The 25,718-nt window shown below is 38.1% G+C and overlaps 1 protein-coding gene across 6 annotated transcripts in view; it reads right to left on the bottom strand.

Annotated features, from left to right (window-relative positions):
- Positions 1–25,718, bottom strand: part of vps13a (vacuolar protein sorting 13 homolog A) — a 421,720-nt gene that overhangs the window by 308,962 nt on the left and 87,040 nt on the right. For 4 of the 6 annotated variants that reach the window (XM_043712521.1, XM_043712528.1, XM_043712537.1 and 1 more), the window contains exons 10-17: positions 25,088–25,145; positions 22,248–22,375; positions 17,877–17,983; positions 15,699–15,870; positions 12,938–13,000; positions 12,551–12,680; positions 7,466–7,560; positions 4,429–4,571 (exon numbers count right to left, since the gene is read on the bottom strand). In XM_043712521.1, the coding sequence (XP_043568456.1) occupies positions 4,429–4,571; positions 7,466–7,560; positions 12,551–12,680; positions 12,938–13,000; positions 15,699–15,870; positions 17,877–17,983; positions 22,248–22,375; positions 25,088–25,145 (896 nt within the window). Of the gene's footprint in view, positions 1–4,428; positions 4,572–7,465; positions 7,561–12,550; positions 12,681–12,937; positions 13,001–13,122; positions 13,222–14,266; positions 14,344–15,698; positions 15,871–17,876; positions 17,984–22,247; positions 22,376–25,087; positions 25,146–25,718 lie in introns of those variants that run through there. The other 2 variants (XM_043712545.1, XM_043712559.1) reach the window with 2 other exon arrangements.

The raw sequence follows: 25,718 nt of genomic DNA, 5'->3' as shown, positions 1-25,718 counted from the left end.
GGAGAAACTTATTTACTCAAAATTGATGGGATTAGGAATGTGCTGCCTGGAAGAGTGGTTTCCAAGGAAAGCAGCACATATATTTGAAAGGGATGAAGTTAGAGGACTACAAAGATAGTGGGACAGATTGCTTGGGAGCTGGTACAGACAATATGGGTTGAATAGTCTCCTACTGTACCATAAATTTGATGATTCTATTATTCTTCCCTGGTTACTATCAACAATCTCTTTATCTGCCTAATGTTTTCCCCCTCTCTTCCCCAACCCCCCACCCCAAAACTATGGGCTCCACCTATCCACTCACCTCCACCCCCCCCCCACCTCATCAACAGCATAAATACCAGTTTTTCCTAGATGCGTTCAGTTCTTAAGAGACACTGGACTCAAAACATTAACATTTTGTCTCTCCATAGATATTGCCAGGCCTGCTGAGTTTCTCTCGCATTTTTTGTTTTGTTTTGTAACAGTGATCAAGAGTAAGTTATAAAATTATCAAAACATAAAACTCATACTTTTGAATAAGTTCTGAGATTTTGACAATTACTTTAATCTGAATAAATAAAACTTCCCAAAGGGCAAAATTTAACAGACGAGTTCAACATCCAGAGAAATCATAATTTCACTAAAAAATCTCTTGAGACTCGTGGAAAACTAAATTTTGATATTAGAATTCAAAAGATGCAAATCCAAAAGATTGGCTGCTGAAATTTTTCATGAGTCTGTTAGATTTAGACTTCTTAACAGAAGATTAGACTTTGCAGAAAGCTATTCAGACTGTGCTGGAAGCCAAAATGAGAAAGAATCACAGAGAAACCTGAGAGAAGGACAACCTCGAGAACAACTTATAATAGATCAATTTTATAAGTTATAAAACTTGAAAGACACATAACAAATAAATATAAATGTTGGCATAAAGCAGGCACTAAGAGTCAGTTATCAGCACCGTGGAACAAAAAATAAAGAGGCTCACCAGCATGTATGACCAAAATAAAACACTAACTTTGTGCATGTAGAGTCAGTCCAATCATCCAGTTTAGTGCTGTTTTACTTTAGCACTGGTTTAAATTATTCTTTCCAAAACCTCAAAGCGAGGAGAAGTGTGTAATTACGTGTACAGCAGAATAGTAAGTGATTCAGTTGGCATCATTTTGGCACAAATTCCTCTTCTTTCAAGACTTGAGGCTGTTCTAAGCATTCCTCTTTGTAGCTCTGCTCAATGCCTCACTGCAACACTGTGCCCAAAGCAGCTGCCGCCTGCCCCCACACACGCCATAGCCTTACGGGATCTTTCCTCTTTCCCAACAGGCCACCACCTCCTCCAGAACACACTGGACATGCAGCTATCCATCTCATTGAAACCACTTGTGAACTCACCAGCTCCCTTTCTTTCCCTGGCCTTTGGAATGCTGATGACTTTGGAACTTGGCAGCATACCCGTTACACCTGAGGCAATGGCCAAAATAGTGGGGCCCACAGAGGAGGCTGCAGCCCACAGCTGTTGGAAGAATGCATGAATTGCATCTGAGCATGCAGCCAGCACAAAGAGCAGTACCACCTAGCAGTAGCCCAGGCAGACCATGAATACAGCAGCAGGCAGGAATGGTGCTACATGCCCCAGAAAGACAGCAATGACACAATGTGGCCAGGAACTAGTAACAACCATGAGGTTCATGGCCCAATGGACAAAGTACCCCCAAGTATCTTTTGGGGCAATGGCTCCCTAATTGTCATACTTCACTTAGCTGGCATGTTTGAAATCAAGCCTGCCACTTCCAAGATATGCTTCAAAAGTTAAAGATTTCAAAGTACACAAAATTTCCAAATTTACTAATCGATTTAGACCAAGTTGACAGAAAGCATGGACCAGGTGTCTGTATTGAACAAGATTTACTATGAATTAGAAATAAATAGACTCTTCCTACAGGTAAACAATTATCAACAGTCAATGTATAACACGAATGGATAAAGCTCTAATCCCCTTACAAACGCCCCTAATGTACACATACACAAGGACATGCAGACAGACAAATAGGTAGGGTTTACAACTTGCTCGAAAAGGCAGCAAACAGGTCAAGAGAAACAGCATTTTGAAAAGATTATTCAAAGAGAAGTAGTTGAGAGAACTGATCTAACAACAAGTTGTTGTCAGCCAACTGGGGAAAGGGCAACCCATAGTTGAGTTCGTCGGGCTTCCTAAACTCAAGGCAGTACTCAAAAAGAAAACCCAATGGCATTACCTATGTTGACACAAATAAAACTTGTGTTACACAGTCAATAAAAACAAAATCTGCAACTATACAGTATGTGGAAATGCTTTCTATACTTATCACCACAAAAGACCTTTGGATGACAGCAACTATTGCAAGTAGTACTAAAAATGGACAAGAATGAACAGTATGTTCCACTTGAGCTCACTGCAGAATTTAACTAAAGTCATGCGGACAGCAAAACCATCTGCAGAACAAACTGCAGTAGCAGACAGGACTTTGAAGATAAAGAATTGCCTGGGAGAAGATGTTAAAATTCACACAACACCAGGTTATAGTCCAACAGGTTTATTTAGAAGCACTAGCTTTCGAAGTGCTGCTTCTTCATCAGGTAGGATAGTAATATATGTAATTACATACATGAATGTAATAAATGTTAACTTTGGGGGGAAAAACTTGGATAGATGTTAGGACCATTAAGGTATGTGATAGCAAGTGGCAATTCAGCATTTCATATTTGCCCTGTGTGGATAAAGCAGCTGCCAATTCTCAGCCTATTTGCCAATACATTATGCACAGCCTTGAGTGTGCACCTGAAGCAAGTTAATTTGCAAATCCTTTTCAAACAAGTTGAGTATTTTTTTGCCTCTACCACCAAACTGCAGTAACAAATTTCAGACATTCACCTTTCTCTGGATGAAAAATGTTTTCCTCATCAACTCTTCACTGTTTCTACCAATCACCTTATATCTGTGACCTCTGGTAACTGAAATATTGTTTTCAGGTAATTATTGTGAAAGAGTTAACACTGGTGACTGTACTGAGCTCCAAAATCACTGGGCAAGAAATCAGGTGACTAGGTCTTGATCTTGAAGCGGTCAAATACTATATCCAGGTCTTAGGAACAATGTCTTATAGCTGATGTGACTTACACCTGATTGCTATTATGCAGGAAACCACATCTTTTGAAGACAAGCGCCTCTTCATGTTGAAGATTCACTACTGTTTATCTACCACTGTAAACCAAATTGTTCAAACACTGGCTAGAAGAGCAGGGTTAAAATTTGGGAGTTCTGTGGTAATTAATCTCCTGATTCCCCAAAGCTTGTCACCATCTTACAACACAATTCATAAAGTGAAAGAATACTCTCCACTTATCTGGATAGCAGCAACTCCAATAACACTCAAGCAGATTGACACCATTCAGAATATAGCATCTCCATTGATCAGCAGTTCACCAGTTAATTCATTTACTCCCTGCACCAAAAAAAATTGTGGCAGTGTTTTTTTTTACTTGCAAGATGTACTACATCAACTTGGCAAGCTTCCTTTAAGTACATCTTTGGCAAGCCCGTAACCTTTACCACCTAAGAGCATAAGCACGTGGAACACTTTGAGCAGCAAGTTCCCTTACAAGCCATATAATATCCTGACTGCTATGCCTTCATCATCAACAAAACAAAAACCTAGAACCACCTTTGGAACCACATGTGGGTATTTTCACAAGTGGTTTCAATGAGATGGATAGCTGCATGTTCAGTGGTTCAAATGGCTCACTATCATCCTCAAAGCAAATAGGGATGGGCTGACCTTGTCGACGGTGCACAGACACGATGAACAATTAAAAAAAATTGCCATTTGGCAGCAGTCAGGTTATGGAACGAGAATAGTGTTCACTGAAGAGATGAGATGGGTGGGGTAACTAACACAATAGCTTCAGAGAAAAGGAGGGAAACTGGGAGATTTGCACAAAATCAAAATAATCAAGTTGCTAGACAATTGCTACTTAGAGACTTAAAAGAAATTTTGAAAGGACAGAGTGAGATCACAGACAAATTTGTAAATGGGTGCATGATTTTAATTCTAACCGTGAGGAGTTTGGGAGGTAATAAGGATAATGTGAATAGAGCAACAGATGAATGGAAGTTTGCTTGTTAAATAGAATTCCTGGTTAATCAGCCATGATGGATGGGTTTAAGAAATCAGTGATGAGCATTGTCAAAGATTCCTACAAGTGGTTAGTAATCTCCCTTGAAATTAAAATTCCTAAAAGACAACAAGATAAAATTTCTAAAAGAATTAATTGTACATAGTTACCAAAACAAATATGCTGTTAAATTTAACTTTTAGTATTCTACATGCAATCACAATTTCAGTCATAGCCCAAGGAGAAAATTAATGTCATTTACATTAATATGTTACTCGAGTCATAAAAACATACTTTATTGCTTGTGCTCCTGGTCTCTGGATCATCATCATGCTCAAGTCAATCACAGCAAATTTCATGATCTCTGGCTGGTCTTCTTCTTCTCGAATGGAAACGGACATGCTAACAAGCTTCACGGAAAGTTTTACTGCTTCATACTATACAATTAGATCAAGAACAATACTAAGTACAATACTAAGTAGTGTACAATGCAAATAAATTTTACATTCCATTTAGAAGTCAGCAGCAATAACAATGAGCATTTTCATTTAAATTGGGGGCAAATGTACATTCTCTTTATTCATTCATAAGACGTGGGCAGCATTAGCATTTATTGCCCATCTCCATTAGTTCTGGTGAAGATCGTGGTGAACTTTTAACCACAGCAATCCGTGGGGTGCAGTGATACCCACAATTTTGTTTGCAAGCAAGTTCTAAGAGTTGGACCCAGTGACAAATAACGAATGGCAACAGAGTTCCAAGTTAGGATAATGGTTTAAAGGCCAACTTGCAGTTGATGGTGTTTCCATGCATCTGCTGCCTTTATGCTTCTAGACAGTAATAGTGATGGGTTTCAAAGACAATGTCAGAACAGTCTTGGTGAGTTATTATAGTATGTCTTATAGATGGTACACACTGTTGCCACTGTGTGTTGAAGGGAGCAAATTTCAAAGGTGGGGGTTCAAATCAATCACATCGCTTTAGATGTTAACTATACTGGAATAACTTAGCTACGATATGGCTAGTTCTGAGCTCACGTCTTCAGAATATGTTGCCAGAGTATTGTTAAGCCCTGTCATTGTTGCTGTGCCGCCATAGTTTTACAGATCACAGCAGCTGTTCTCTCAGAGACTGAATCGACTGGTGGCGATTTAACCTGAGGGTCATCAGACATCAGGTGAGGGAAGAGATTGAGAAGGACAGTCCTTCATGGTGACCTCAAACCGGTGATGGGAATTGAACCCATGCTGTTGGCATCACACTTGCTCTGCAAAACAACAATCCAGCTAACTGAGCTAAACCAATTCCAGTTAAAAGCCCTAGTCTTTACAACTTCCAATGTCTTCAGCTGTTTCTTGATATCACAGAGTCAAAGTCATACAGCAAAGAAACCAACCCTTTTGTCTAACTCTAGCATGCCAATCAGCTATCCTAAACTGATCTAATCCCATTTGCCAGCATTTAGCTCACATCCCTCTAATCCCTTCCCGTGACGTGAACATACAAGGTACGGTTAGTAACTTAGCAGATGACACCAAAATTTGAGATGTAGTGGACAACGAAGGTTATCTCAGAGTACTACCTTGATCAGATGGACTAATGGGTGGCAGATGGACTTAACGTAGGTAAATGTGAGGTGCTGTATTTTGGAAAGGCAAATCAAGCCAAGTCTTGTACACTTTATGGTAAGGTCCTGGGAGTGTTGCTGAACAAAAAGGGACCTTAGAATGCAGGTTCATAATTCCTTGAAAGTGGAGTCGCAGGCAGATAGGATAGTGAAGAAGATATTTAGTATGCTTTCTTTAATTGGTCAGGTCATTTTGCAGCTGTATAGGACATTGGTTCGACCACTTTTGAAATATCATGTGCAATCCTGCTCTCCCTTCTATAGGAAGGATGTTATGAAACTTGTAAGGGTTCAGAAAAGATTTATAAACAAGTTGCCAGGGTTGGAGAGTTTCAGCTATCTTGCTGTGTCACCATAGTCTTGTCAGATCAGAGGGGCTGCTTTCTCATTGGACAGAAGCAATTGGTGGTGATTTAACCTGAGGGCCACCAGACCTCAGGCAAGGGAAGAGGTTGAGAAGGAGAATACTAAATGGTAACCTCAAACCAAAGATAGGAATTAAACCCACACTGTTGGCATCACACTGCTATGTAAACCAACATCCAGTCAACTGAGCTAAACCAAATCCTGGTTTCAGCTACAGAGAGAGGCTGGATAGGCTGGGGCTCTTTTTGCTGGAGGGTCAGAGACTGAGGAGTGACCTTAAAAGTTTAAAAATCAAGAGGGGCATGTATATGGTAAATAGACAAGGTCTTTTCCCTGGATTTTTTTGGATGGGGGAGCGGGAATCCAGAACTAGAGGGCATTGGTTTAGGGTGAGAGGGGAAAAATTTAAAAGGGACCTGAGGGGCAACGTTTTCACACAAAGTGTGGTGCTTATATGAAATGAGCTGCCAAAGGTAGTGGTTGAGACTGGCACAACTACAACATTTAAAGGCATCTGGATGGGTACAAGAATATTAAGGGTTTAGAAGAATATGAGCCTAGTGTTGGCAAATGGGACTAGATTAATTTAGGATATTTGGTCAGCATAGATGAGTTGGACCAAAGGGTCTGTTTCCATGCAGTACAACTCTATGACTCTATAACTACTGAAGGAACGAGCCCCAAAGGGATACAACTTTTTACTGAACAAGATGGAAAGAGGAAGATAAAATAACTTTGATTTTCTCTCTATCCTGTTGGTAACACCATGGGAGATCAACTATTCACATCAAAAAACAGTGAAATAATCGAGCAAATACAAGGCAAATCAACTTGCCTGAAAAGTTACATTTACAATGGTTACGGAATAAAATACAGCAAATATCTTATTAACTGGCAACTACGGGACTAGGAGGGTATTAGTTCATCAAATATTCTGGTTGATCAGAATATTTAATTAATATTAAATATAAAATTAATGTGAAAACAACACAAAATAATAGAAATGAAATGCAGACTGTATATACATCAGTTATACTTTATTTACAGCATGAATAAAATTATCATGCATCTTTGCCTTAAATAAAAACTACCAGCAGACAGCATTCTCACTTGCATCCTCAACTGATTACACACATTGAAGAGATCATGATAATACAGTAACCTCCAATATTTCAGGTACATAATGTTTGGTGGTTTATCAAGAGTGCTGGTTCATAAGGTTGCATTTCAAACAAAAAGTTGTTGCATTTGCATAACAGCATCTCTTAGTTTCATTGACCATACTATACCAAACGATGATGCAGGAACAATGTGAATGAGTAATTTTATAAAACCTACTCTTTTAGGCATTGTTGGGTCCACCACAGCTTCACTATATCCAATTGCTGCATAGAGTTTAGCTTTTTCTTCAGGCGTCATCAATAAATCAATTCCTAAAAATAAGCACATTTCCAAGTTAGGAAAAGTAGCTTTCTACATCTTAATTAAAAACTGTTTCAGACCAAAACGAATGAATAGCTTAACTGACTTATCAGTTCTATTAGCATGCTACAGATGAAGATTCTAAAAATATAAAAAGTGCCCCACTGACTCAAGTCAATCATACAGGTGCAGCAAAGTGTGAGATGCAATACTGTGCTCCTTTTCAAAGGGGCAGGAAGATTACTTCAGCACCTGAGGTCAAAGTTGGAACAGAAGGTTACTTTAAAATTCTTGCTAATTATTCTAGCTTAGTCAATCTGTTCTAATAAATAAAATGCTTATTTTTCATTCCAGTGGGGCTAACTTGAAAGCTCTTAAAGTATGAAAGCTCTTAAAGGAATCGCTGAAAAGGTCTGCAAAAATATCTGAGAGACAATTCCAGCATTTCCACTAATGATCTGGAAAACACAAGATTAGTGAGTAGAAACAAAAAAAATTTCAAGCAATCATTCTGGCTCATACTGGGACATACAAGGTTTGCCCCCTTTACTACTTCAATTCTGACAACTTCATGAAGGTAGGCAGGAGGAAAATTCATCTCTATTACTCAATCATCAATAACATTTCAGTTGTCATGGGTCACTCTTCATAACTGAACCTAATTTCAGAAAAAGCTTTTGGATTTTTAGGTAATGGTCAACATATTGGAGCACAATTAACTGAAGTTAATCTAAGAACGAGAAGTATCTTTGGACACAAAAGGATCATTTGACGATTCAGTTTAAAATCAATTTCAGGAAATCCCTTTTCAAACCCCAATTCTGTCAATTAATTTATTTTCCAAGTATTTCATGAAGTTTGGGAATGACAAGATCAGGAGAATAAATTCACTTTGACTCCTTTCCAACTTGCATTCACCATGGGATTTAGAGAATGGAAGAGAATCCTCGAAAGTAGCAGAATGGCAGCAAGTGAAGTCAAAGTGTGCGTGTGTGTTATGGGTATAAAGAAAACCAGGAAGAGAGAAAAGTCAGAGATGGACCATGTAAAAGCAAGAGAGAGGTGTGTATTGGAAGCATGATTTTCAGCTTAAGCAAAAGATGATTCTTTTCAAATTCAGAACAAAAGCAGGAAGCTGCAAGAACTCAAATAAGCAATCAAACAAAGCTGCCAGTGAAGGAATGGAACAAAGACAAAAACAAAGAGCATTCCATACACCTCATATAAAAGCAGACACATTTTGGATCTATACAGCCTTCTATACAAATGCTCTATATTTGGAAATGAGTGGAGAATTTGGTTGAAAGAAGCACAAGTTCAGTCAAGTGAAGTAGCTTAATGGCAGATCAGGACTAGTTGGACTTTCATTCAAGGAAGAAACAGAGGACCTGTAGTCATCTGAGTAGAAAAGAAAGTTGCACAGGAAGTGGAAGCTCATAATAAAAGGAAATAAGATCAGAAGACTGAAACATTTAAATGGCAGAGGGCATCAGAGCAATCACACAGGTACATGGAAAATGTTTGAAGGGAAATATCATATTTCAGATTTATACTGCAGTGAAAAATTTCCTGCAATTTTAGATTGATTCCAGTTTGTAGTGTTATGATTAAAAAAAACTAACATAAATTAGTTCAGTGACAGGAAAGCAAACAAACTTGCAAAGGCAAACTAGTTTAAATGTGATCAAAATATTGCAGCAAAAACAGAGATTGAGCAACTTACAGTCCACCTCCAGAGATTCTGCAGGTTTTAGTTCTTTGACACTAAGGATGATTCTCAGACAAACTATATTTATTCAAATGAGTAAAGGAAAATAATTCATAACTATCTCTCAAAAGCATCTTCATCTTTTCCTCTCACACATAAAGTATATACCTTGTTATATGTAATGCAATGGACATTAAGTAGTTGTTTAGTGTCTCATCTAAGTCACTATTGTTCAGAGTCCAGTCAGAGTCATACAGCATGGAAACAGACCCTTTGGTCCAGCCAGTCCATGCTGAACATAATCCCAAACTAAACTAGTCCCACTTGCCTGCTCCTGGCTCATATTGCTCCAAACCTTTTCCAATTCAGGTGGTTATCCAAATGTCTCTTAAATATTTATAATTGTACCCACATCCACCATTTCCTCATGAAGTTCATTCAACACGCAAACCACTCTCTGTGTAAAAGAGAAATTTGCCCCTCATGTCTTTTTAAAATCTTTCTCCTCTCACCTTAAAAATGTGCTCCCTAGTCTTGAAATCCCCCTTCCTACAGAAAAGGCAACTACCGTTAACTCTATCTATACCTCTCATTATGTTATAAGGTCACCTCTTTAAATCAGGTCACCTCTCAACCTCCTCGCTATAGTGAAAGAAATCCCAGCTTTTTTTTATAACTCAAACCTTCCACACCCTCTCCAGCTTTGAAGGCAACTGAACTGTAGTGCATTACAGCTAAAAACTAGATTCAAATAGCATTCTCACACAAATGTACTTTCAGTATTAGTACAGAACATCAGAAGACGACCAGTGAATTTACATTTTCCTAATTCAAAAAAAATCTGTATGCTAATCTCCCTTTCAGGGCAAACAGGGCACACTAAAGGAGTATACATCAGGATGAATTAGGGAGGTGGTGGGTGAGAAGATAAAACAATGAAATCACAATCACAACTGCTCCATTAGCGATTTCAACAGAGAGTTGGAAAATGGGTAATTTAAGCAGATGGTTTGCTGCCATTTTAACTTTTGCCGCCTCTAAAACACAAGGAGAGGAAAGGAGGTGAAAAGGGTTGAATCCATGAATTACATCTTTTCTTTTGTAAATTCAGTTATGTGGTGTCACTGGCTCGGCCAGTATTTCTTATGCTGCCTTAATAGCCCTCCAGAAGGTGAGCTGTATTCTAAACTGCCACAGTCCATGTGGTCAGAGGACAACCATAATGCTGTTAGGGAGAGAATTTCATGACTTTGACTCAGCAACAGTGAAGGAACAATCGTACAGTTCCATGTCAGGACATTGCTAAGGTTTTATGGCATAACAAGGTATTAAAAGGAATATGGGCCACAAAATGGAGGTAGATCATAGATCAGCCATAATCTCAGATGAATAGTGGAATGGGCTACTCCTGCTCCTACATTCCTATGAATGTAGGCTCTTATATCAAAGGGATTGAAGATTAAGAGTCGGGAGTCTTAGTTTAACTGTATCAAAGTGCTGGTGAGGCTACATCTGGAGTAATGTGAGCAGTTTAGGTTCCCTTATTTAACAAGAGATAGTATTTCATTTGAGGCAATTTAGAGAAGGTTCACCAGATTGATCCACAGAATTGAAGGATTGTCTTATGAGCAAAGATTAAGCAGGTTGGGACTCTACTCACTGGGTGTTAAGAAGAATGAGAGGTGATCCCATTGAAATATAAAATTCTTAAGGGTTTGACAGTATAAATGCTGAGAGGATGAGACTCTCATGAGAGTCTAGGACAGGGGGCATAGTCTCAGAATAAAGGGCACCATTTGAGACTGAGACAATGAGGAATTTCTTCTCAGGCAGTTGAGTGTCTTTGGAACTCCTTGCCACAAAGAGCTGTGGGGGCAGATACCTTGTGTATATAACAAAGGTGATACAGAGGATTTCCTATATTGATCAAAACTCTAAGTATTATGGGACAAGGACAGGAAAGTGAACATGAGGAATGTCTGATCAGCCATGATCCTATTGAACAGCAGAGGAAGCTCAAAAGGGACAAAAGGCTTATTCTAGTTTCTGTTTCTTATGGTGTTATGGTGTGTGCCTTATAAAGAAACTTGCAGGTTGTGGTGTGGTCACGTATCTCCTACTCTTGTTTCTTCCATGTGCTACAGGTGATAGGTTCAGAAAGCACTCTTGTAAAGGTGCCTTGTTGAGTTGTTGTATTCAATTTTGTGGATGGTACACAAAATATATCCATGGTGGAGGGAGTGAAATAATCCCATGGTCTGTGGTCCAAGATGACCAAGAGCAGATTTCATGGTCATGCGCATTTGCCGCCACCTCTCACCGCCCCAGCAAACTTATCAGAACGTCTGCAACTAGATGTCTCAACTCAACCCCAGATACTCCAGCTCTCGCAATGTGGAGTCCATTTGCATCATCCCCACCTTCCTATGAACCTAGATAGCTGTCATGTGGGAAGTCAGTAAACAGGAGTTTCATATACTTATACACTTAATGGTAAGATCCTCGGGATGTTGCTGGACAAAAAGAGACCTTGGGGTTCAGCTTCATATTTCCTTAAAAGTAAAGTCGCAGGTAGACAGGATAGTGAAAGCAGCATTTGGTTATGTTTGGTCACTGCATTGAGTATAGGAGTTGGGACATCATGTTGCAGCTGTAGAGGACATTCATTGGGCCACTACTGGAATACTGCAAGCAATTCTGGACTCCCTGCTGTAGGAAGGATGTTGTGAAATGTCAAAGGGTTCAGTAAAGAGTTACAAGAATATTGCCAGGGTGGGAGGGTTTGAGCTTTAGGAAGAGGCTATTTTCCCTAAAGCATTGAAGGCTGAAGGGTGACCTTACAGAAGTTAATAAAATCATGAGGGCCAAAGATAGGCTAATATCCAAGGTCTTTTCCCCAAAATGAGACACCATAGGTTTAAAGGCAAGAGGGGAAAGATTTAAAAGGGATCTAAAGGGGAACTTTTTCCACACAGAAGATGGTGTGTGTATGCAATGAGCTGCCAGAGGAAGTAGTGGAAGCTGATATAATTAAAACATTTAAAAAGGCATCGGGATGGGTATATGAATAGGAAGGGTGTAGAGGGATTAGGGCAAATGCTGAAAATATTAGACTCGGTTAATTTAGCATATCTGGTCGGTGTGGATGAGTTGGAGTAAAGGCTCTGTTTCCATGCTGTACAACTCTGACTCCATTAGATCTTTCTCAAATCTGCCAACAGCAATTTCTAATTTTATATTAGATTTACATATTAAATATCAGATTTAATGGGCAGTAAAATATTTTCCTGTACCAGATTTGGATTCTTGTGGTTTCTCTTCTTTTGTTCCTGCCCAATTCCAAACCCAATCAAACCATCCACCAGTTTTCTCATCTTCAATTTTTGCACCCGGTCTGTAAATTTTATGCCCTGTTTTCATAACCTAGAAGAAACATTTACAGAATACATTGTCTTTAGTTTCTTGGGTATCAAGCTTGATATTTATGCAGCTATATCATAAGACAGAGTTCACGTGTCGGTGAGCCATATTAATTATTTAAAACAGTTTACAATGCAAACTAAATATTTTAGTATATTATATTAAGTAAATGAGCAAATAAACAGAATAAACAGAATTACAAAATAAATGCGCTTGGCTATCAAAGTCAATTTGCATTTTAAAATCCTTCAATAAAATACCTCTACTTCTGCTTGCTGTCTTGCAAGTGTAATGTTAAACAAATCAAGGTCTTTTTCAAGTTCCTGAAAAACAAAACAATCATAAAAACAAGTAGAAAACAAATTTGAAAATGTAACTGAGGAGAGAGTTGGGGCAAAATGAGAATAGCTTTTTCAGCAAATTACTGTTACTTGAAATACACTACCTGAAAAGGATGATGGAAGACAACTCAACAACTACACTTGTGACAATACACAATATATATTCATACTTTAAAATCTTGATTCTCAAGTTAAAATAGAAATATGGCTTCAATTTTGAGGATAGGTTCTGTTTAGTAGAAGTCAGAAAGTCATTGAGAGCAGTAAACGAGAAACATAATTTCCAAGAAAGCATATGACTTCAAATCTGTTCTTAGCAGGATACTTGTGATGTTAATTTGATGACTTGCTAAAAAAGTTGAAGTTCTACGACTTACAGAAAAACAGTCTATTAGGGTTGTTTCTTTTGAATTTAGTAGAGAATCAGGCTTAGCCCAGGAGAACAGCTTCACTTTAGCAGAAGCAGAAGCTTCACTTCAATTTGTGAAGTCTCAGAGCATAAAAGTTTTCGAGTTGTCAGAACAGAAGAGAAGTTTAGGTCATCAGAAATGGGAAGTGTCTAGGCTATCAGAAATGGAGAAAGTCAGGGAAATAAACATTGAGAGTTAAGAAAGGACTGGGATCAAGTATCTGTAAAGGATAATGCTGGGAAAATAGTTGAAACTCTTTATGATCAAATCATTTGAAACTGTTGTAGATTTTTCTCTTTCCCTTTTTGTGAAATAAGCTATGTTCTTTTGTTGAAGATGATTAGCCTCGTGTAAACATATTCAGCGACTAACCAATATAGTTAGCAATGTCATAAATTTAACTAATGATCCATCAAAAGAGTTCTGAAGGAGCGTCACTGGACCCGAAATGGTAACTCACCCCACCCACACTAATGCTGGCAGACACGCTGAGTTTCTTTGGCAATTTGTGTCAACATCTTCAATATTTTTTGTTTCATTATGATCTTACAAGTCAAGATTCATTCTAGGAGTTGACTTTTCCCTTATAGCTTTCCAGCTATTGGCAACAAAAGGTATTCATTGAAATTATGAATTATCAGTGAATCCATAAAGAAATAAGTAATTGGGAGGCACTGGACATTTAAAAAAAAAATTCCAAAATATATTACATAGATTAGGCCTTGAAAGTTGTTAAGAATTTTCTGGGAGAAGAACATATAACAGTGGATGATTTAAAATTTTGATTTAAGCCACACAGAGCAGGATCACATCAGGATGAGATGCGAAAAGCGACTACCCAGTATTTAAGAGTTAGGAGAAGGAAAATCTGAAATTGATACATCATTGCTGTGGTTCTGTTCGCCGAGCTGGAAGTTTTTGTTGCAAACATTTCGTCCCCTGTCTAGGTGACATCCTCAGTGCTTGGGAGCCTCCTGTGAAGCGCTTCTGTGGTGTTTCCTCCGGCATTTATAGTGGCCTGTCCCTGCCTCTTCCGGTTGTCAGTTTCAGCTGTCCGCTGTAGTGGCTGGTATATTGGGTCCAGGTCTATGTGTTTGTTGATGGAGTTTGTGGATGAGTGCCATGCTTCTAGGAATTCCCTGACTGTTCTTTGTTTCGCTTGCCCTATAATGGTAGTGTTGTCCCAGTCAAATTCATGTTGCTTGTCGTCTGTGTGTGTGGCTGCTAAGGATAGCTGGTCATGTCATGTCGTTTCGAAACGACACGACCAGCTATCCTTAGTAGCCACACACGCAGACGACAAGCAACATGAATTTGACTGGGACAACACTACCATTTTAGGGCAAATGAAACAAAGAACAGCCAGGGAATTCCTAGAAGCATGGCACTCATCCACAAACTCCATCAACAAACACATAGGCATCGGAACTGGAAAAGTGTCTGACAGACAGCAAATTAGAAAGACTCAGCTAAGAAAGAAATCAGGCTTAATATAAGAATGACACTTCAGTGCGTTTGGATTATCTGTAAAAGGATATTCCTGACGAGCAGCAAAACTCCAACAACTAATTTTTGTATATAAGTATGTAGAGCTTTCTTTTATTTGTTGTGAATATGGTCAGTGTTTAACTACCATTTTGGCCAAGTGCAAATATCAAACATATAAATTATCAAGCCAAGTTTTACTCTGAGTTTCGACTTGTGCAGTATTTGCATCAGCTAACAATTTCAGAAAGAACTAAACAAATATTTGAGGGGATGATTAAAAAGACGCAGAAGCACTTATAGGGAAAGGGCAGTGGGATGATAACAACATCTCTTTCAAAGAATTGGGACAGGCAATTGAATGAGTTTCTCCGACACTATATGATTCTGCATGTAATCTTGGACTAGAATGGAGAAAATGGCTGGTGTCCTGTATTTGTGCATTTGTGCAAATACACTGGTTGAGAACAGGATTGGGTCTATTAGAATGCCACCACAGACAAAGAATGTTGACATTTTCATTCATTTAAAGACAGAATCACATAATATAAATTTTGACGTGTACTGGGAATAGTGATAGGTAGGTATTTAAACTGAATTATTTAGGGCCTAGATTTTTTGGTTGGTGCTTTGACAAGTTAAAAACTAGAATTTTTCTTCAAAACCATTTAAGTTGGTCATTTTGTTGTGGTTTATCAAATATCATGGCATACCTCTTCCGAAATTAACATTAGTTATTTTTAATGTAAAAGGTTATCTTAAACAATGTTTTACTGTTAACCAACCTCAAGTGCACTGAGAAGTTCCTCATCTGGTTTCTTAGTTTTGATCCTTGATTTATAAAGGCTCCTGTAATTCCTTAATGTTTGTCTGTGCTTTCGAATGTGCCTCCATGACCAAGCATTAAGTGCAGGCTTTATCTTCTCTTCCAATATGCCATTTATAGCATATGCCCACCTGATTATGCAAAAGAATGACAACATCTACTTAAAAAGAGATTACAAGTCAACATTTGTAGACAATGCTTTAATTCTGTACTGTGAAGAACATTTACTCTAGATGTCAGCATACAAATGGAGTCTCAAAAAAAAGCCTCTAAAAATAAAGGATCAATGCAAAAGCTAAGTATGAAAGTGAAATGCTGGTGTGGGCATGGATAGTCTCATTTTTAAATGTCATTTACTTTCAAAGCAAAGAGTAGACATATCTTAAAACCTCAGTTCAATGCACTAACGTGTATTAAATTCTTAAACAAATGTTGAGGGCAGACTCTACATATTCTCATCGTAATGCAGCACTTCATACAAAACCCATAATGTCTGTAACTTTTACTTGGTATATTAGAAACAACAATAGCAATAAAACTTTTCCAAATAGATAACCAAAGCTTGTATTAATAGTTAATAACAAGTATAAAAACAACACATGCTTTATGTTAGGTCAGCAAATCACAGCATAATGTCATGACATTAACTGCTTGGTAAATTTGCTGAATTTTCTCATACTAGCTCCAACGTACAAAGCTTATTACAAAACCGTATCTTGCTACCACAAAATTATAGTGGACAAAAGAAGTTCTGTACTGAGAGTCCTGCATGATATCAAAATGTATGTCCCGATTCCAAAACATTGTACGTAATCATTCTAATGCAATCTATCCTTCTTGTTCCAGGGATAACACAGTAATTATGCCATAGAGGAATATAATTTGATCCATCAAGTCAATTCTAACAAATCCAGAAATAACGTCAAAGCAGTCCACTCTGTTTATGGCAAAGTTTGAATGTAAACATGAAAATGCAATCGGTGTGAGACCAATTAGATGTTACTGCTTTAGGAGTAAAAAATTTAAATTTTCAAACTGCATTCTACAGTACAGCATATGTTTTAATATAGATGATATGATAAATATAGAAATTATCCACATGTTGCAATAGATCACAACTAGGAACTAATATTGAACTGCTAGGAGACATTTTTTAAACAATTCTTAGGGTGAATGCTTTTATCATTTTTTGGAGTTCATTCACGAGATGAAGGTGGCAATACCAGCATTTAATGCTCATACCTAATTGCCCTCAAAATGTTGGAGGGGAATTGCCTTCTTGGAACACTGCAATCAGTTTACTGTAAGTAGACCCAAAGTCATCTGGAACTGACTTCCATGATTTTGACCCAAGAACAGCAATAGACTTCCGAGTCAGGATGGTGAGTGGCTTGGTGGAGAACTTGCAGGATGTAGTGCTCATGTATCTGCTGCTCTTGTCATTCTAAATGGTAGTCCTCTTGGGTTTGGAAGGTGCGAAGAAGCTGTGAATTTCTACAGTGCATCCTGGAGATGATACACATTATTGATGCTGAGTGAAAGATTAATGATGTGGTATCTTTGTCCTGGACAAGCTTCTTGAAAGTGATTGGAGCTGCACTCATTCAAGCATTTGGGAGCATTCTGTTACATTCTCAACTTCTATCCTGGAGATGGTGGATGAGTAGTCCGGAAGTGGATTACACTGCAGGATTCATCACCTCTGACCTCCTGTTGTAGTCGCTGTATTTATCTGGTATGTGTAGTGCAGTTTCTGGTCAATGTTATCTTCCAAAATGTTGATTGTGGGGGGATTCAGTAACAATAATGCAACTGAATGTCAAAGGGCAATGATTAGGTTCTCTCTTGTTGGAGATGGACCATGGCCTCGCACTTGTGAGGAGCCAAAGTTACTGACCACTTGTCAGTCCAAACACGGACAACATCCAGGTCCTGCTGCGTTTGAACATGAACTGCTTCAGTTGCAATACCATCTAGACAATAATATTAGGCTTACACACTTCAGTGAATATAATACTTCAATGTATAGACATTGTCAGAGTCCAGTTCTCTCCGCATTATTTTTAAAAAACTTTCTATACCATGATCTTTCAAGTAACCGTATTTGCTTCCAAAACAGCAAAATTTAAATATTTACCATTTCTTAGCATTGTTGCGACAGGGAACACCTGGCCGATATTTTCTATATGGCAGATTTCGTGTCATCATATCAATTGATCCGAGTAGTTCCATGATGCTAAGATACTGTTCAAAGGAAAAGAAATAAGGTTTTTTATGAAAATACAACATACTGTTATGATTCCAACTGATGCTATTATTGAACAAGTCAGATCCCAGGATAAATCTTGCTTTTATACAACATTAGTTTTTAACGAGGTTATCTTTTTTCCATTGAAGCAAACACATAATGCTGCAGACATGGTTTTATCAAATAACAGCAAGCTTACTGTGCAAAAAAAATTAACAGTATCACAAGTTTAAATATTTTAAAACACAATAAAATTGGATCCCATTAATGCCAAAAATACTTCTTCACAAGACTCACAATAGAGAGAATTTCCTTCTCTATCACATCTACAAGGCTCAATTTAACTGATGCCTCAATTTATGGCCTTGAAAATAAGATAGCTTCTTCCCAAATTCTTTATATAACCAAGCTTAGACTTTTTCTGTTTCAAACAATCTGTTTAAGGCTTTTAACCAAACCCTTCTGGTCAAAAAGTTTGGAAATACCCTACTTACACTCGGTAATCTATTTATTAACAATTCTAAACTCTCTCCTGACTTTAGGGAGCAATTATTTTCCAAAATGAATTTGAGGCAAGAACTCTAAACTACAATCAAAAAGGACTTACTTCAAGCTGAGTGCTTCCCTAAGCCAAAAAGAAATATCCATTCCAGTATATTCTATCTGAAGCCAAATGCACAACTATTTACTCTGCTCACTTATAAAGCTATCCAAGGAAAAGAAAACCCCAGTACTCTCCATGATGCCTCCTTCATATTTTTTTAAAAATCTTTACAGAAATACTGATAAGTTAATCACTTAACCACTTCATTGGCATATGGAAGGGCCACAGGAAGAAGGATCTAGTAGGTGGGAGGAGGAAGGAAGGCTGAGGAAGAGAACAAGGAGGAAAAGAGAAAGAGAGTGAAAGAAAGTGGGCAAGTGAGGACCAAGACCCCATTGAGAGGTAGTGTGTGTGGGACCCATAGCTCAGTGAGGTCATCAGATCATTGTGTGAATTCATAACCTCCTTCCACCCCTGTGACTCCCATCCACTTCCCTAGAGCCCCTACCCCTAAAGGAGGCATGGACAAAATTTTACAAAGCTAGATGGTGAAGGAGTGCCCTAGTTAATCCAAATCCTTTGCCTCAGGTCACCTTCAGGAGAGCAGCATCTTCTCATCCATTCTACCACTTAATTGCAACCTTTTTTTTTGTTACAGGTTCTGATGGTGTGGATGTTGATAGAATGCCTCCTGAGGCCAATCTAGACTATGAGGAGTAGGAATTCCATACCCCAGAGGAATGTGGAAGCTCAAATACTGAGTATAAGCAAAGTCACACATCAGTAGATTTGTGGCTACTTGGAATGTCATGCTATATAAGGATGTTGTAGAAAAGAAGCATTGGGACATGATCAGCTATGATCCAACTGATTGACGGTTCAGGTTTGAAGAGCTGAATGGCCCACTCTTGATCCTAGGTTCCTGTGCAATGGCTACACGAATATGCAAGGTTTCAATGATGTCTTTCCCTCTAAATAAAAATATAGTGTCACATGAGAATCTTTGGCAACCAGTTCAAGGTTGTTTGAAAAGGTGGCAGGCATCTGTTTATGCTTTATGTTGCAACTCAGGTAAGCAGCTGCCCACTGTAAATTCTGTGGTACAAGATGGAAGGTGTTGAAATATTGGCACTGGGTGCAGGGACCTGGTTATGCTCAGATGTGTCGCAGAGTTTGGATTGGGAGTAGGGGTTGCTGCCAGACTTGCTGCATATTTCAGGTATTGTGGCTTTATTCAGATTTATAGCAGTATTTGCTCAATATATATATAATACATTTGTAGGGGATATAAAATAGATGTGTGCCAAAACAAATAGTCTCAGCAAACAATTATAGTTAATATAAAGTCCAACTAGTTTTGTAGGCAAATGATTTTAAATTAACATTGAATCAGGTGACTGAAGATAATTAAGGCTAGCCATGTGGACAGAAACATAAAAACATTGCTGATAATACAGATGGAACATATTCTAGCATATTACCAGTTAGAAATGAATTAACTTAATGTAACTGGAAGAAATACAACTCCAAAGCACAGATGAAGTGTTGACCCCAGCCTAACATTTCAAACTCCACGAACAGATTGAACAACAATATGTGCATGCACAAAGTGGGCAAAGAATTATATGGTCGCCTTACAGAACTATATCAAAGATGGACTTCACAGGAGACTATGGAAACTTGAAAGAGTTTTTGAGTATAAGACGCACTTGTTCACAATTCAGAATGATTTATTATGTGCAACAATCAATACACCAAACTCATTGTTTACATAGATTTGTTGAATAAATATTGATCAGGCAAGTCTTTGTATTCACAATCCTACAGGAAACTACAAGAATAGCTCTGGTATGTAGATTTACCAGAGGGTACCAAGGTTTAAAAAGAATTAAATTAAATGAACAATAAATATGGTTTATATTTAATTAGTTTCAAGTTGAGGGATGCTATTATTAATCAAAGGGATTCACTATGGTGGATGGCAAAGGGACGATTACCTCTGGTAGAGCAATCCAAGCCAGGGAGGCATCTTCTAAAAATAGAACTACTGAATTTATAAATTAACTCAAGCAGCACTTTTTGACACAATAGGCCTTGTTAGAATTTGGACCCCTAAAGAAGTGCAAATGTTTGGTTAACCGAAACTTTCAAAATGAAGACTAGTACTTTTGAAATTAGGTAAACAATGTCCGAGCATATGGACAGCTGACAGGTTAAAAAGAAGCCCAGATGACTTAAAATAGACTCAAGTAGCTGAATAACCAACTTTTGATTCTTTAATGAAACATGCAACAAACCACAACGATTCAAGTCTGATACGTCAAGTCTCTTTTACAAGAACTTGAGCCAAGTTTAGTTTTCCCAGAGTTCGCCCAGCCGCCCCACACCCCAAACACCCTTAAACACACTAAATCCCATTGATCGTGCTTTCCTACAAAAGCAATTCTTTGATAATTCAATTCTTTTGTTAAATAAGTTCTCAGCTATTTTACAAGACAACAGCAGTTATTTAGCAACCACGAGGAATTTCAAGTGCACCCTCTAACTTAAATATAGTCATAAATAAAAGTCAGAACATTCTGAAGAATTTGGCATGTCTACATGCAACCTGCTTCATTCTGAAAACATTTGCAAAATGTAAAAAAGCAAGGGCATAAAAGTCACGAATCCCACTGTCATTCCTGGCCTCACCAAAGCAGGACCCTTAAAGCTTTGTTCCTGGTTATTGGGCTCTGATGTACAACCTGTCCATGGCCATATGTCTACCCAAATATGAATGATTCAGCCAGAGTCGCCTATTTGTTAAAACTTTAACAAATATTTTAATACAGAAATATTTTATTGCAACAAATGTGGGTTCATTTACCATTCAAAGTCATACAGTGTTGAAGTTGCCTTTCGGCCTATCAAGTCTGCACCAAAAATATATGACAACTTAAGCGAGTCCCATTTTCCCCACGCTAGATCCGTAGCCTTGATGCAATGACACATTAAGTACTCATCCAAGTATTATTTTTAAAAGGTTGAGGTTTCACCAGTTCAACAACCCTCCCAGGCAATGCATTACAGACCACTACCTTCTGGTTTTTTCCTCAAAACCCCTGCAAAACTCCTGCCTTTAACTTCAAAATCTTGAAATTGACCCTTCGATTAAAAGGGAATAGCTGCTTTTAATTAACCTTGTTCATTTTAATCATACCTCTATTAGGTAACCATCTACAACCTTCTCTGCTCCAAACAAATCAAGCTTATCCAGTCTCTCTTCACAGCTGAAATGCTCCTCCAAAGCAACGTCCTTGTGAATCTCCTTTCCATTCCCTCCAGTACAATTGCATTCTTTTGATAGAACTGCACATATTTAAGTTTAGCATAAATTCTACACCCAGAAGTAACATAGAGGGCATGACCACATTTCACCACTTCAGAATAAAAAGAGAGAACCATTAACGTTGGAAATTAGAAATTGCTGGAAAAGCTCAGCATGTCTGGCAATGTCTGTGAAAAGAAATCAGAGTTAACATTTCCAATCTAGAGACCCTTCCTCAGAATTGTTATTCTGCTTTCGTTTCACTTCATCAGAAGTGTTTCACTGCATTGATTTGCAAATCTGAAAACACATTCTCTGAAATAAGTAAGGTTTAGAAATGTACTACATATGAAACAAATTCAACAGCATAAGCTGGAGGGCAAGCAAACTGTGAACCCACAATTATTACCTGAGGTCTTTTTATTTCGATCGCTATATCTTGAATGTTTACTTGGAAGTTCATTTTTGGTGAAGCAAAGTCAACTTCTGCCCGTGGATTCATTTCAAGTTTAGCTTGGGCAGATAATGGCTGAAAAACTTAGGTTAAAAAAATTGAAAGGTGTATTAGCTCAAATTTTGCATAGAAACTTTGGTTTATCAAATTACGCGAGTATCCAAGTGTCAAAAACAAGATAAATTTATGTCCTTTCATTTTCAGAAAGAGTTTTCCTCATTCTTTGAAAGAAGTTCAACAGCTCAGGGAAACCATCATGGGGCAACATCCCTTGAAAGGAATACAGCCGCCTAGGACTTCTAATACTCCTTTGTATCATTAGATTGCACACAATTTCTGATCTCTTAATGACATGTAGCTAGAAAGTAAAAATAGTCAATATTTGCACAAATGTCACAGTAAACTACTTGCACTCATACATAAAATCAAGGAAAACATGTATGTGCACACAACTAACAGTGAGATGGGTGCTCCTGCTTCTCGAAACACAATATGTATGCTCAAATAGTTTAAAAATTCCCCTCTCAAACAACGCTGAACTCAGCTGACACCCAACACTTCTTGGTAACTGCAGGTCTGCCTGATGAACTGAGTACCACTCTCGACACTTGTCTGTTTGCAAACTCCTCCTAGGTGAGACGCCAACCCACTCTGTACTGCAAATGTGGCAACCATACTGGTTTTGCCTCCTAATTAGAGCATGATCACTTCTAGCCAAACCCAATTATTTTATGGAACCCTGAAACACCGCCATCGATTTAAGAACAAAATAACTATGCAACCAGTCCTCATTGCTTAACCTATAGAGTTTTAGTACCATTCTGACAAATCTGCACTGTACGTTCAAATCAAATGCTTATTTTTCCCCCCAAGATGCACTGCCCAAAAATTAATGCAGGGTGCTAACAGTACCCTGACTAGATCAACTCACTCTCAACCAGCATTAAACCAATGAGAAATGAGAAATTAGACAGCATAACTTGTTATCCTCCTGCTTAAAAAAAACTTCAACTTTATAAAAAGCTTTTTGTGAAGCAAGTACAATGGTACAATAGGTTAGCTTCACAGCTCCAGGGACCCAGGTTCATTTCCAGTCTTGGGTGATTATGTGTGGAGTTTGCGCTTTTTCCCAGCATCTACATGGATTTCTGCCAGGTCCTCTGGTTTTGTCGCACAGTCCAAAAGGTGCGCAGGTTAGGTGCACTGGCCATGTTAAATTGCCGTGATGTGCAGGCTAGGTAGATTAGCCATGGTAAAATAAGGATGTGAGGGATCTGGTTGGAATGCTCTTCAGATGGTTGGAATGCTCTTCAGAGGGTTGGTGCAGTTCCGATGGGCTGAATGGCCTCTACCTGCATTCCAGGCCTCTTAAAGTACATAATTTCTTTTATGGACAGAACAGAGAACAAACTGATGCTTGAAACTCTTACATATGTATCACTGATTCTTTATCTTCCCATGGATGTTATCCAATCTGCTGAATATTTCTATGTCATATTTGTACAACTACAATATTCTGCCGAAATCTTAATGAGTTGGATGTATGATGAAAGTTGCCAATCCAAGTTTACACACGGGGTCTAAGCTAGGAGGTTCAGAGTTGCAGAAATAGGAGCAGGGAAGTTACAAAGCAGCACAGCATTGGTATTCAAACAAAGTATCTATGACAGACAATTCAATGCAGGCAACAGAAAGGCCATTCACTTTGGATTCAACTGGAATTTTTCTTTATCATAAATATATTGTGAGCTGTGGAATAAGAAAGGAAATTCTGCATCCTTGTACAAACATCATTCATACCTATGTAGAGCTACTGAAAGTACTCAAAAGATCAATGGAATCATGATTTCTAAAGGACTGAATTATAAGGTGAAGGAAGTTAGGTCTCAGTTGCAAAGTCTTGATCAGACTCCAAAGGAAATGCTACATTCAGCTACAAAAGCTGAACTTCAGAAAGAATATATTGGCTGTGAACGTTTAAACAAACAGAATTACCTAACTGGTTACACAACCATATAAATCGCAACCTGATAGCTGAAGGGAAGAATTTCTTGCAGAAACAACTAAGGTGGGCACCACTGAAGATGGCAGGGAAAAGAAACTAAATGCAGCTTGTTTTTAAGCAAAGGAATTTAATAACCTTGGTTCTAGCCCATTCTATTAGTACAGCTCTTTTCTTTCCCGCATGATGTAGTGTCCCATGAAGTGGAAATCGACTTTCAAACAATTACTTCTCCAATCCATTTGATGTTGTCCCAAATATTTCATTGCTCAGATAATAACCCACAAAATCACAATGAGAGAACAAGCAAACAATACTGCAGATGCTGGGAATCTGAAATAAAAACAAAAATGTTGGAGAAACTTAGCAGACCGGGAATAACATTCGAGCATGTTGAACTTGAAACATTAATCTTGTTTCTCTCTTCACAGATGCTGCCAGGCCTGCTGAGTTTCGCCAGCGCTTCTTGTTTTTACTACCAGAGAAGTTCTGTTTTTTTATTTTAGTGCACAAGATTCTTCGCAGGAATATATATTTCTGGTTCCAGGGTAGACCACAACAACTGGTTCATTATCCTTATGTAGCTAGATAGTTTGATTAGTTTTCATTAAGAATCTGGCATTTTTCCAAAATTTAATCTTTATACTTTCCATATTTCTATTTCTATCTATAAGCTAACTTTTGATTAGTGTAATACATGGTATTCCTTTGGAAGATACAGCAATAACTACGAAGTGCCTAAGGGTATTCTGTTATGTTAAAAAGCATACCACGATAAAAACGTGCAACTTACTGAACTGGTAAGTCTCTGGAATAAAGTTGCTTGTTGAAACTCCATTTTTTAAGTCTTTCTGAAAAGATAATTTTTAATGTTAAACAGTAACATCTAGCAATAGCATTTGTTCACACTTATCAGAATAAAATACATTTAAAAGGTTGTGTATTTAAAGGAGTTAGACCATCTGTTCAACAGAATATACAAATTATACATCTTCAGTGAAATGTATTTGCTTAATCTGAATTTAGTCCCTAGTGTAAATAATTGAGCTGCAGGAGATTTTCAAAAATATGCCACAAACTGCCATTGTAATTTGAGACTACAAAAATCATTCCGAAATCCAGGAAGTAATACAGCATCCCAACTGCTTGAAGATCTCGGAAATACCTGCTTAATGTTAAACAAGGTGGTGCAAGTCAACTGTTCAAAAGCTGCATGAGTTTAACATTAAAAGATAATTCCCGCATTCATTTAAATAAATCCAACATTAGAGTCATAGAGATGTACAGCATGGAAACAGACCCTTCGGTCCAACCTGTCCATGCCAACCAGATATCCCAACCCAATCTAGTCACACCTGCCAGCACCCGGCCCATATCCCTCCAAACCCTTCCTATTCACATATCCATCCAAATGCCTTTTAAAT

This window comes from Chiloscyllium plagiosum, chromosome 2, assembly GCF_004010195.1.
Source record: "Chiloscyllium plagiosum isolate BGI_BamShark_2017 chromosome 2, ASM401019v2, whole genome shotgun sequence".
Classification (NCBI taxonomy): Eukaryota; Metazoa; Chordata; class Chondrichthyes; order Orectolobiformes; family Hemiscylliidae; genus Chiloscyllium; species Chiloscyllium plagiosum.
The sequence above is the reverse complement of the archived record's forward strand: the minus strand, read 5'-3'. Positions and strand labels throughout refer to the sequence as shown.